At 40.8% G+C, this 13,373-nt stretch overlaps 3 protein-coding genes across 3 annotated transcripts; 2 read left to right on the top strand and 1 right to left on the bottom strand.

The window, feature by feature from the left end:
- Window positions 1–1,016: 1,016 nt before the first annotated feature.
- On the bottom strand, window positions 1,017–2,020 carry LOC133132725 (histone H2A). Its single transcript, XM_061248389.1, has one exon. It carries the CDS (start codon window positions 1,935–1,937, stop codon window positions 1,551–1,553), a length of 387 nt encoding a protein of 128 aa, XP_061104373.1. The 5' UTR covers window positions 1,938–2,020; the 3' UTR covers window positions 1,017–1,550.
- Window positions 2,021–2,200: 180 nt separating this feature from the next.
- LOC133132726 (histone H2B 3) lies at window positions 2,201–3,222 on the top strand. Its single transcript, XM_061248390.1, has one exon. It carries the CDS (start codon window positions 2,273–2,275, stop codon window positions 2,651–2,653), a length of 381 nt encoding a protein of 126 aa, XP_061104374.1. The 5' UTR covers window positions 2,201–2,272; the 3' UTR covers window positions 2,654–3,222.
- A 906-nt stretch (window positions 3,223–4,128) lies between these two features.
- On the top strand, window positions 4,129–13,272 carry si:ch73-261i21.5 (zona pellucida-like domain-containing protein 1). The gene is made up of 12 exons (XM_061248387.1): window positions 4,129–4,178; window positions 5,364–5,484; window positions 6,512–6,621; window positions 7,076–7,302; window positions 8,428–8,612; window positions 9,034–9,106; window positions 9,647–9,744; window positions 9,998–10,078; window positions 10,462–10,633; window positions 11,527–11,644; window positions 11,922–11,948; window positions 12,620–13,272. The coding sequence occupies exons 2-12, from the start codon at window positions 5,465–5,467 to the stop codon at window positions 12,766–12,768; spliced, it is 1,260 nt and encodes a 419-aa protein (XP_061104371.1). The 5' UTR covers window positions 4,129–4,178; window positions 5,364–5,464; the 3' UTR covers window positions 12,769–13,272.
- The last annotated feature ends 101 nt before the right edge of the window (window positions 13,273–13,373 follow it).

Here is a 13,373-nt window from a genome sequence, read left to right as displayed (position 1 = left end):
CATAAAAATCCCAGGAGATCATCAGTTTCTGAGATACTCAATCCACCCTGTCTGACACCAGCAATTATTCCACAGTCAAAGTCACTTAGATCACATTTCTTACCCATTATGACATTTGGTCTGAAACAGCTGAACCTCTTGACCAGGTCTATGGTTTTATGCCTTTAGTTGCTGCCACGATTGGCTGATTAAACAAATTGTAGCAAAACGTTTTTGTTAACCAGAAACGGTGGTGCGTTGAACATCCTGTTGCAAACCATGGGCAGATTCCGACTACACCCCCGACACGCCCACTAAATGGGAACAAACCTACCTCAAAGCCTGTTGCAAAATGTTGCGCACCGTTGGGAGAAAACATAATTCAACACAGAAACCGTAGAAAAACATTTCTAGATTGAACATGCCCCAGGTCTACCTAATAAAAGTGCTCAGTAAGTGTGTAATATGTAACCAACTGGCAAATCTGTACCGGTTTGAAATTCTCTCTATATAGGGTAGCCCTTTACAGTACAATGACCTTCTAGCAGTGCATTAGCTTTGCAAATACCATATCATTTATTGGCATATGTATTTACTTAATACACAGTATCAATATTTAGTAAGTAGTGCAAGTGATTGTCAACCATTTCATTGTTTTACACAGTTAATAGGCAAATGTATAAACACTTAACTACAGAATTTAACCCAATCAAACGACAAAAGGTATTTTTGTCATTTAATTAAAACATTCAAATCAAGAAGTATTACTAATGAGTAAAACATGCAAAGAGATGCATGTAAAAAAAAATTTTTAGTTCACCAACAAGATTTAATTCGTAAAATGAATCTTAACCACAGGCTTGCAAGAGTCTACTTGGAAGGCTGGTCGAAAAAATAATCCTACGTTTGACATTTAGTACAAATTTTATCGGTAGGTTGTTTCGGTTCAGGCGCGCATGCGCCCATCTTCAGGCTTTGTTTACACTTGTGACACGCAGCAAAAAACAAAAACAAAAAACACACGGTTTATTCGCTCGTTAATAGTACGGGACATTTATTAACGAAACAATTCGAACAGTTTGATTACAAATTAAACTGATATCATAACTGAGTTAACCTCAAATCTTACAATTCCACAAAAATAGTTAATGTAGGCTATACAACATTGAAGTTAAATAAAAATCAATTGGTCCATAAACAAATGAATCCTGTCAATACCGTGCAGACAAGTGTCAGCATTTGTTTTCGGTTAGCTTTTGCGGTCTATAAAGTAGGCCTGTGGACGTACTGGTGTGTCGACCGCTTTGCAGGCCTCTCTTCAAATAAACATTCACCGCAAAGTGCAACGTGGCCTACTTTTAAAACTAGTGCGAAATGTCCAAATAGTTAATGTCCGAAAATAATTGTATAGCAAGACGTGTAGAGTTCAATTTAAAATGACAAGTGGCTGAAGTCTATTTGCTGGCGCCCCCAAAACGAGTTCGATAGAAAGGCCAATTAACATGGGCCGTTAGGCAGTCACGGAGGAACAGCTCTTGATATTGACGTGGGTGGCTCTGGATAAACTTTGGTTACTTGCTCTTTGCCGGCTTCTCGGTTTTCTTGGGCAGCAGCACAGCCTGGATATTGGGTAAAACTCCACCTTGAGCGATGGTTACGCCGCCTAAAAGCTTGTTCAGCTCCTCATCGTTGCGGACAGCCAGCTGCAGGTGACGAGGGATGATCCTCGTCTTCTTGTTGTCTCTGGCAGCGTTACCAGCCAATTCCAATATCTCAGCGGTCAGATATTCCAACACGGCAGCCAGGTAAACGGGAGCCCCAGCACCGACTCGTTCTGCGTAGTTACCTTTGCGCAACAATCTGTGAACACGGCCCACTGGGAACTGTAGCCCGGCACGAGAAGAGCGAGATTTTGCCTTAGCCCGGGCTTTACCACCAGTTTTACCCCTGCCAGACATATTTTTAGATTGAGACGTACACGGAATTTATGACTAGTGTGCACACCCCGCACTTCACCAACCACCTCATTTATTTTAATATAAATTCGGAAGGATTGTGTATTTATACTCAATGTGCTCTCTTGATTGGTTAAAATAAGTAGTAGGCATCCATCCAATGGTAGTACTCAGACAACGGAAAGGCAGCTCACAGAAGGCCAATCGAAATGAGCTTAGTTTGAGTTTAATTTGCATAGCAATACTATAAATAAAGGACAGCAGGGCGGTGTCGTAAGAGTGATTACGGGTGACAGGCAAATTGTTGTGGCATACAAAGATACACAATCAAGAGAAAAATGCCGGAGCCTGCTAAGTCTGCCCCCGCCCCGAAAAAGGGATCAAAAAAAGCGGTCACAAAGACCCAGAAGAAAGGAGACAAAAAACGGCGCAAAACTAGGAAAGAAAGCTATGCGATTTACGTGTATAAAGTGTTAAAACAGGTCCACCCGGACACCGGCATCTCCTCCAAAGCAATGGGCATCATGAACTCGTTTGTCAATGACATTTTCGAGCGTATCGCAGGCGAAGCTTCTCGCTTAGCCCATTACAACAAGCGCTCAACCATCACGTCACGCGAGATCCAGACCGCTGTGCGACTGCTGCTGCCTGGAGAGTTGGCCAAGCATGCCGTGTCTGAGGGTACCAAGGCTGTAACCAAGTACACCAGCTCCAAGTGAACTGACCGTCCATACGATGTCATCGAGAAGCCGATGGTTGACCCATCCGCCCAATGGCGGAGAAGGATGGCTATCTTACCCACGTACTTGTTACTGAGAACGCTACTGGAAAACATTACGCAAGCCTTGTTTCGCTCACTAAGTATGAATGAACTCTCCTTGTTGCGGCTATTTGCTTGCTGAGTAGATGTGCACTGCTTTTGCTCATTATGCGTCCAAATTCCGTTAATTTAAGACATGCCGCCTTTAACTGTGACGTTCATCATTGCATGTACGTGTATGGTTGCAGATGCGAGAGCAATCTGAGCTGTTGGTCCCTCGAAGGAAATTTGATAGGCTTATATAGCCTAGGGCATTTAATTTCCCCAGTTTTTGCCTTCATCCTCCGAAGGACTTGCCCATTTTGAAGGTTTCCCCTCAAATGGTGTAAAATGCTGACGGCAATGTCAATATCGTTGTTTAATGTGCCGTTAAATATTGTATGTATATAAACTCATGTCTTAACTCCTGAGATGTTTTTATTTTTCGCTACTGTGTAATAAAATCTACCTTGATTTAAAATTCTAAAACGTGTCATTTTAATGTTAAGGTGACTAAGCCTTGATTTCAGCATCCGCTTGCATGTCTAGGCTATTCATTAAAAAATTCTGGTATCGTGTTATATATTCTCAAGTGTCCTTAAAATTAGGGCAGTCATTCCGACCAAAGGACACATTGTTCTGTGATTTCATCCTGATAATACAAAACACAATGGGTGGGATACCACTATCACCGATTGGCGACATATTAAAGCATTTTGCCTGCGGGAGGGGAGTGAGGAAAGTGGAAACCAACGCGTGATCTTCTGAATAGGCGTTGACGTTTATGGGAACAAATATTAAATGCACTGAAGAGATTATGATGGGGCATAATGCGTATTGTGTACATGTGTGGTAATAAAACCTTGAACAAAACTAGTATAATTTCCCTGACCTGACATTCTGAGGCTGATCCCTTTTCCCTGCTTGGAACCTAATATTTTGTTTGTTTGCAAAGTAGCTTACAATTTGCTTTACTGTAACGTAACACTGTCTTTTAGGCATAACAGGGGCTACATGTGAGTAATCGTTATTTAAAAAATACTTGTGTAACAGGCTTGGAGTGGGGCAAATGACAAGACCTTTCAAAGTGCACCCTTATGTGCACCAGATGATGGTGATCAAAACATTTCAATTTCTTATGAGTCTAGTCTCAGGTACAGGATATAGCCTACACTCAGTGAGCAGTTTATTGGACTTATTTTTTTAGACTTGTAAAAGTCATCTGCTGCTGTAGCCTATCCACTTAGAGGTTTGACATGTTGTGTGTTCAGAGATGCTCTTCTGCATACCACTGTTGTAATGTGTTACCGTCACCTTCCTGTCAGCTTTGACCAATCTGGCCATTTCTTTTTTTTCAGTGGCAGTTTTCTTGTGAGATTTGGAAACTGCAGACCAGTGGTTCAGATGTGAAAATGAAAATGAGCAAGAACTCCTACTGTATAGAGGTACAATGGCTTGTCACTGGGGAAGTACCTTTCACCTTTCAGCATAGTATTCTAAAGTACAAATATGGCCAAGTACAGGAATACAGGACCCCTACCCTTGCCAAACAAGTGTTCTGAGTGAAACTGTGGGAAAGTATCATCATCTATGAATATTTGGATGCAAGGGAATCATTGGCAGGAACCCGGATCTTTAACAAACAATATTTAACATGAACGCACACATACACACAAAAGTAAGAAATGACAGAATACATCGGCGAGCAGCAATAAACAATATAAAAAATCTGAAAAGCCAGCAAAAATCAAAGCAATCAATATCATAATTTGACAGAGAATACCTGGATAATCTGCCAAATGCAAATAATGTAATGTAATGTTCTCAAAGAGCTTAAATGCAGGGGCCCTATAAAAAATGACTATATCAACATTCCTCAAAATAGTCAGATGAGAACAAAATCGCTTCACTATTGTGCTAGTCAATTCATTTATAACAAATGCTATTCATTTAAGAAAAATAGCTGTCAGCGTGGTGGATACGATGGTGCCTGGTTTCTTCTGCCAGCGATTGTAATCAGTAATCTCTTCTCGCCATCTTCTCGCCTATTTTGGGAAATGGACTGTGGTCATTCAAAGGAGATTCAAAGATGGATAGTTTTTATTTTTGCCTCTGCAAATGTCAATGTGCACAAGCACAAGGAAGCAACCAGACAGTGACATTCCCGGGCTGCTGATGGATTATGAGAGGCAAATGTCTACATGTTCAGTATCACCATGGAAACCCCTTGATCGCAGCAATGTATCAAAACGTGAAATTGTGTCTTTTGAGCCTCTATGCGATGTGTGTGCGCATGCACATGTGTGATAAAATGAACATATGACGAAATCTCACAGATGTAGATCTTACTACTATTTGCTGTAGAAATCAAAATGGCCTCAGTTTAGTTTCATAGTCTGATATTCAGTTACACAATATAGACAATGTAGAAAATAGTGAAATTAAGGGTATATTACATGCAAAAGTGATATATATGGATGAATACCAGTGATAGGGAAAAAAAAAAACAATAGGTATCCCAGACATGACACAGGATACTAAACATACAAGACATCAATGGCTGTTTAATCTGCTCATGTTGCACTCTTGGCTTCCCGGTGTTTTCTCATAACCATTTGCTTTGTTTCCAGTGTCCCCTTTCACGCCTATTCACCGGAAAGGAGGACAGCATAAATACCAGTGCTTCCAAAAGAGCAAACAGGAGACATTGCAAGACAGGAGGCAAGGGAAGATGACATCGACCAGCCTAAGGTACCTAACCTACCAAATTACCAAATAATTATATTTAAACATGATGCAATTATCTTTGAATCACTGTAGTTTAACTTGCTTAGATTTTTCAAAGGGGAGTGAACAAGTTTAACCTGTTGACTTGGATATTGTAAATACCAACCAAGATAGCCAATATTATTTTATAAGTACAAGGATGTTGAAATACAGTAGCTTGACTTGAAGGGATAGTCGATAGTCTCCTCTCTTTGTGATTTTTAAAATAGTATTCAGAAAAACTGAGAAGGTTACAAAAAGGAAGGGATTACAGTACAGAAAGTGCTCTAGTCGAGAATCCCCGCATAAGGGGGGATTTCAATATGGGTTGAGAGCGTATATGGGTATGAACTGCTGAACAGATACCATTGCTACCTTGATAAAGGTGTACTGTTGAACCAGTACTTTTTAATCACTTGGAGAGAAGTTCATTTTAATTGATTCACTTTTGAGAGGGGGCTACCCCAAAAGTCTGTACCAGATTGGTTCCGGAAATGCTAGATATGCCGGATAATGATATTCCAAATCACTGTTCTAGAACTTGCTTTGCTTTCAGTTACCAGTAGTGATTACTACACGTCGTTAGAATGTCCAGTTAAGAACATTCTAATCACATATTTCTGATCACAAAAAAGCAATAGAATGATTCTTATAAACAAGGTGATGTTTCCACATAGTTCCTCCATATATCTCTATGTCAGGAAAGTATGTATGGGAATAATTTTATTATTGAACAATGAAGAAAACAGACCAATAATTATGAATCTAATGAGTCATTTTAAATGTAATCTATGGCACCAAGGTAATATATTTTCTGTTTACTGTTTTATGTGTAGCAGTTTCTTCTGGATATTTAATGATATTACACATGATATAATGTCATTTTAATTCATACTTTCATCCATTTAGTCTGGCCTGAGATGATGGATAAATATAAGTAAAAAAGCTTGTGACTATCAAGGTCAGCGAGTGCCTGATTTCTGATATCTGGGTTTTGTCCTCCTACTTGCAGCTCGAGGACAATGTGGCTGGCTCTGCTTTGGATTTTGTATCATTTTTGCCCGATTGTCCAGGGTCAAGGCCTGGCTACATGTATCGTAGATGAAACATACAGGAAACAAAGTGAGCTTCTTACAACCTAAATCATTCTCTTTAAATTGGTCATAGGAGAGTGAGGTTTCATCAACCTTAAAAATTTGACGGAGCTACAATGGCCTGTCAGTTTCTGACTTGTCTGAACCCATCTCATAGCAAAACACAATCATTCACTTACATTGCTCAATAGCCCCTCCGATTTCTGGTTTCATGAAGTCTCACTCTGCTGACTCTGCCTTACATCATAATGCACTCATCCTCTGCTTCCCATTTCATAATGTCTCACACAGGAAATGACCCTCCAACCAATAGGAAATTAACTGGATATAACCGATTATCTAAATACCCGTTGACAGTGGTTGTTGGCACAGTATCACATCTGTTCTGGAATCCATTTTACCCACTTACTCTCAATGTATAAAGTTGTTAAGAACGTGCCTGTTAACTGTGCCGTCGCGCGGCATTGTGTGTTTCTCCTCAGCCGACGCTGACATCCAGGTGACCTGTGGCACAGCGATAATGGACCTGAGCATCCTAATATGTCCAGTCTATTTCGATGGGTACAATGAAACACTTATGGCCTTAAATGCTAAGTATGACAAGCCTGAGTGTCACGGGACCCCTGACTGGTCAGTCAACCCCCCCGTCTTACGATTTAAACTCCCCATCTCTGAAGATGGCATTTCTGCCTGTTCTAGCAAGATGAAGGTATGTGATTGATATGAATGGATTTGTCTTTTAGTTCAGTGACTATGGTAGAAAGATACAGTGTTGTAAAAACAGATTTGACCCCTTCCCAATTTCCTCTGTTATTTACCTAATTTAATTGATAATTAGATTCAGCTGAACACAACCAGGCTTGACTGCATCCAGCCCTATTGAATCTGAACCTCACTCATACTGAATATAGTAAAATAGTCACCAAAAAGGTTCTACAAATATGCTATGCCATGAAGGAAATTCCAGAAGAGATGAGAAAAAAGGTTATTAAAATACAGTATATTAGTCTGGAATGGGTTACAAAGCCACCAAATGACAGTGAGCACTATTATCCCCACAAGGATGAATACATGGAACAGTGATAAACCTTCCCAGGAGTGGGTGATCAGCCAAAAATGTATTCAAGTGCGCAGTGACAACTCTTCCAGGAAGTCTCAATAGATCCTAGAAGAACATCCAAAGAACTGTAGGCTTCTCTAGCCTTAGCTAATGTAAGTGTTCATGTCTCCACAATAAGAAAGAGACTGAACAAGGGGGACTGGGATTCATGGGAGAGTAGCAAGGCCCTGCTTACCAAACAAAACATCAATGCTCATCTCACGTTTGCAAAAAGCCTTTGGAAACTTTTGGATGACACAGGTCCATTATGTCTGGTGTAAAGCAAATGCAGCATTTCACAGTAAGAACATTATACGAGCAGTCAAACTTGGTGGTGGTGGTGGTAGTGGTGTAATGGTGTTGGTATGCTTTGCTGTCTCGGGCTTGGACAACTTCAACTTCATTGAAGAAACCATGAATTCTGCTCATGTAAATGAAAGATTTTGGTTTTTGATTTGTAATAAATTAGCACAAATCTTTTAAAAAAACATGTTTTCACATTGGCATTTTTGGATGTTGAGTGTAGACTGATGGGCAAGAAATATTTTAGCGATGAAGTTTACAACACAATAAAGCGTGCAAAAAGTGAAAGGGTCTGCATACCTTCTAACGCCAGTGTATCTATGAACCATATAACCTGATGCTTTGCTAAGCCACAAAACGGATTTTGTTGGAGGTCTCTACTGGTTTCAGGTTAATGGACTTTTGTCCATTGTCCCTTTCTCCGGAAAACAGATCACGCATCAAGTTGGCACAGGCGATTTTTCAGACTATTCCAGCGTTCAATATGTTAACATCTCTGGAATAATCAATTCTGTGGATCCCAGTGCTGGCACCATCACTTACCGAGAAGAGATGATGTATATCTTCTCCTGTCGGTATCCACTCCAATACCTCATCAACAACACTCAGATGAGTGTGTGAGTACCCCCTTTTCATTTTAAATGCTGGCACAAACATCGTCCTGCTCCAGTTATCCCTTGTTGGTAACACAAGACCAGTTTTGTCAAACACACCTGCCTTAATGACACTACTACTAACAACTTTACCTTTTTTGTGTGTGTGTTTGTGAATTCCAGAAGGCACTATGTGAATTCCAGTGTGTTTGTGGATAATTAGCTGGCAATCCAAAACCTGGCAAAAGGCACAGTTTAGGATGTAATAGATTGGTGTCACATCTACCACTAGCCTCCGTTTTGGAAATATTTTGCATGCATTATGGACAACAGTATGCTTTTGTTTGCCAAAGTCATTAGCTGCTCGCTGAAACCCAGCCGATGTTCTGTCTCAGCTTTCCCTCATTGTTGGTATAATTCTAACAGCAATTCTGCTTTGAAACAGATCTGGGGTGAGTATAGCAATCAACGACAACAACGGCACGTTTATCAGCACCCTCAGCATGCAGCTATACGAGGTAAGCAGAGCTCCCAGCAATGTGTCTGTAGGGTAACACTAGCAGGGCTGTTGAAACAATAATACCTATGGCACTCATGGTGACCTACCTTGTAATCGTGAGGTTATTAGTAGGTGGAAATCCGTCAAGACTCTAGCCCCTGAGAAGAAAGATTTTGGTACCTGGTTATTGATGGAATTATATGTTGGCAAGGGTTCTGCAACCCTGGTCCTGCTGCCACGTGATTGGCTGATTGGATAATCGCATGAATATCCTGGTCTGTCAGGTATTCCTAATAAAGTGTTCAGTGAGTGTACATCAACATTTAAAAATGAAAACATTTTCCCTTATGTTGCCCCAACATTATCCCAGCAGACCATCCCCCCCCTGTTAAATAGATAGAACATTGAAACATATCAACATTCAGCCTGTCTAATAAGCCCCATGTAATGAAAAAAGAGAACACTATGTGGCTTTCCATGACCAGGATTGCAGATTAGTGGGTGTTCCTGTTCTGAGGCTGGGGGCGATATTCATTACCTTTGCCTGGTGGATTTTTAGGATGAATCCTATGAACAACCCCTCCAGATGCCTGATGAAGGACTGAAGCTGAAGAGAAGGATTTTTGTGGAAGTCAAGGCTTCAAACCTCACAAAAAAGTACTTTTTAACCTTTTTAGCTGAACCCCAGGAATCATGTTATAGTCCTGTCATCGTCTACACAACAAGCCTTTGATTAAACTGCTTTGTGGTGAATGGTGTTCATAAACTTCATAAGCCAGTCGGCCGTTTGCATGTTCTGTTCTGCATGTATACGTACACACAGACATACCTGTTGTTTGTGTATTGACTAACTGGATTCAAGAATGTAAGTTCAGGGCACTCCTTTTCAATGGAACTCTTTGTTTCCAAGGTTTAATGTACTTCTGGACCGATGCTATGCAACAACCCGTCCCATTCCATCCAATAGCACCTACTATGACCTGTTTGTGGGGTAAGTCAATTTGCCCAATGCCAATGCACCAATTTGAAATTGAATATATTGATGGCCCACTCACAAACAGACCGCAGGCATAACCTCAGCTAAGGTGTTCTCGCCACACCCAGGGCAAAGGGCATGCCCTGTTATGATCACCTGCAATGAGTTGAGGAACAAGCCATATTTAATCATTGGATTTGAAGTGCACTGAATACATCTATGATATACCGTATGCATAACTAAAGCCATCTTAATAAACTTTAAATTAAAAACTACTTCCCTCAATTAAAAATTTCTGGCCTCCTTTTAATAATTTTCTTTTTACTCTGATTTATCAGTATTTGGTCTTAAATTCTGTTATCTCAGTACTCTCAGTACATGATTATGTCTTGGTACAGGTGCAACCGTGATGGACAGACGGTTATGGCGATTAACGGTGATGAACAGAAGGCACGCTTCTCCTTTGAGGCCTTCCGATTTGTGGAGCACAAGGACCAGACTGTATCCACCTTCTACTTGCACTGTGCCACCAGGCTCTGCGAACTGTCCTCGTGTGCCTCCCTACGGCCGGTAAATCACAATGCCGATACGCACACCCAGACACTGATCCAGCCAACAACGGTTCACTGGTTCACTCCTATTTGAGCCCATGAAAAAATAGCATGTTACAATTCTCTGGTGGTCTGTCTGTGAGGAATTACAGATTATGTTTAACTAAGAATTCATTACAATTATAAAAAAGATATTTAATTAACCTTGAATCCAATTCCAGCTGTTTTTTTCTCCAAAGTCATGAAATGAATAATTAGTGCAACTGATTGGCTAGACTGTCTTCACATTTGACTTCCAAGTAAAGTTTTTGGCCCTCAGGGAGCATGATTTGTGTAACAGGGGTCTTCGTTTTTTAATCCATCAAGGCATGCCTGATCTAAGACCTAAGGCAAGCCAAAAAAGCATTATCAGGAATCGGCTCTCCTGAGAAAGTATTTTTGGGAGAAAAATATGAAACATACTTCAGTGTGATAATTCTTCAAAAGCTTGCATAAACTGGCAGAAGTGGGTGAGATGATACAGTGTATCATTAGGTGCGCTAGTAATCCAAAAATTACAGAAGCAAACCTGCCAATTTTCATGCAGTTAGGTTACTTAGCACTAAATATTTGATTAGAGACTGAACTGTAAAGCATGTTCCATTTAAATTCAGTCCTGTCAACCTCCACTCAAGCAGTTCTTGCACTTCCATTCATTACAGGAAGACACAAGCAATTCTCCTCTCTGAAAGCAATGCAAGACTTCAAAGATAAATCTCAAATACCAATTCTACAGGGTGCTCCTGTCTCAAATGCATCTGTGTGATCGAGCATCTCATCCGTAGCATCTCTTTCGGGTGCTACAACAAACATTATGGGAAGGATATTGATTCCCTGCCAATGTTGTTCAACCTATATTCTCCCATGCCACAGAACTGCTCTGCTGCAGTCGTCCCCAGGAGGAAACGAGCATTGGAGACGGAGGAAGAAACATCGGTGAGCGACGTGGCCATGGTCTCCTCGGGCCCAATCACAACCCAAGTGGACAACGGTAAGATGGAGAAAATGTCAGGCAAACCCCTCACTGCTTTTTCAATGCTCATGTCAGCTCTTTGCACACATGTACTGGGCCATGTCTCTGTGGAAAGTGGCTTTCTGATTTAGTGGTAAATTAGCCAGGACTGAATCAAATTGTGCTGTTTGGAGAGAATCCTAAATGACTTAACTCAGGTACTTAATTTGATAGCCTCAGTAAACCTTCACTATAATTTGACCACTTAAAATTCCCTGGATAGGAGAATGACTTTATTTTCTCTCACCCCATGTAGGTGGCCATGTAGCAATGGCTTCCCAAGGTAAGCGTTTTCCCTCAAACTTGTTGAATTTATTTATCCTACTCCTTATCACTACTGCACATAAAGTTAAGCTTTCGCAACATTTGGTATGAGTAAAGTTGTATTGTGCTTGGATTTGCATTTGGAAAGGTTTGCCAAAAAGTTAATACAAACATTCAAAAGGTCTACTCCTTGGATGGGACCCACGATTAGGTTTCACAGGGCGATGGACAACTGACACTAAGGAAGGTAAACAATCAGTTGGCCCAGGATGACCACACCTCACCTCACAATAGTGACCCCCGCTGGTCAATCAGGAGCCTGCAGTCCACCCATTGAGCTTCAAATGAAAGGTGTTCCTCAGACTCATGTCTGTGCGACCCCAACCTGTAGACTGCATTGTGGAACTGCTGTACATTAGCCCTTTCAGTCCCAAGAGTGCCTTATGGCAGTCTCTACCTTATACCCTTTCAGCCAATCAAAATGAGCGCTATACTATTGTTTTGAGCCCCTGATTAAAGCCCTACCAAAATTTTCTTAACCAAAGCCAAAATCCCTTTGGATTTGGGTGGGGCCATTTGGGCTTGTGACTGAAAGGATTAAAAACATGGATGCATTTTTCTGCTGTTGAGTACAAATGACTTTACCAACATGCTTAGCGTCCCTCCTGTGTGTGCGCGTTATCCCCCCAGCAGGCACCGAGAGAGGACACCAGATCATCAAGGGTGTGTCTGTCGCCGTGGGGATCCTGGGCACGCTCTGCGTCGTCTTGGTGCTCTTTATCGTTTACCGGATTTACTCCTCTAAAAGAAGGGACGAACAGAAGAGGCCTTTCAACTAGCGACAGCTTCAAATCTGAGAAAGGGACCACGGCAGTGACTGTTTGATGGAGTCAATGAACAAAATAAAAAGGATCTGCTTTCATATTCATAGTTCAAGATTGCATGCATCGTATACCATAGCATGATAGTCTGTTTTAAGATAAACTCACTTACTGGAATCAAGGACTGCATATCTGTCTCCTGTATACTTTATGTAATGGGGCTCTGTTTATTGGGATTGTACAACCACACAAAGGTCATATCAGTGTATATTTGGGGGGTTGTGGCATCTGTTAAAAAACGGCCACTAAATGTACAGTATTGGCATTAAGATCAAGGTTTTCAGAATACGTCCTTTTGTGAATGGGGTTATATAGGGGTAATTTTCAATGCCATCATACATACTCAAACTTTAATATTACTCCTGTTGAATAGACTACAGGCTTTACTCCGTTTTCTTTTCTGTCAAAAACTGGTGTATAAAAGATTAATGGCTACAAAACTTTAAACAATCTCATTTCATTTACAGCATGAAAAAAATATTTTTAATAAAAAGTAAAAATAGTACATTCTTTACTTCATTGACTGTATTCCCCACTTCTACCCTACCTTCCTTCTGTTATGG

Source organism: Conger conger, chromosome 7, assembly GCF_963514075.1.
Source record: "Conger conger chromosome 7, fConCon1.1, whole genome shotgun sequence".
NCBI classification, from domain to species: Eukaryota; Metazoa; Chordata; class Actinopteri; order Anguilliformes; family Congridae; genus Conger; species Conger conger.
Note: the sequence above shows the minus strand (reverse complement) of the source record. Positions and strands in the feature narration are given on the sequence as shown.

Coding starts and splice junctions, on each gene's coding strand:
- si:ch73-261i21.5 (XM_061248387.1), top strand. CDS start 5,465: ATGACATCGACCAGCCTAAG. Junction 5,485..6,511: donor ATGACATCGACCAGCCTAAG/GTACCTAACCTA, acceptor TCCTACTTGCAG/CTCGAGGACAATGTGGCTGG. Junction 9,107..9,646: donor TCAGCATGCAGCTATACGAG/GTAAGCAGAGCT, acceptor GTGGATTTTTAG/GATGAATCCTATGAACAACC.
- LOC133132726 (XM_061248390.1), top strand. CDS start 2,273: ATGCCGGAGCCTGCTAAGTCTGCCCCCGCCCCGAAAAAGGGATCAAAA.
- LOC133132725 (XM_061248389.1), bottom strand. CDS start 1,937: ATGTCTGGCAGGGGTAAAACTGGTGGTAAAGCCCGGGCTAAGGCAAAA.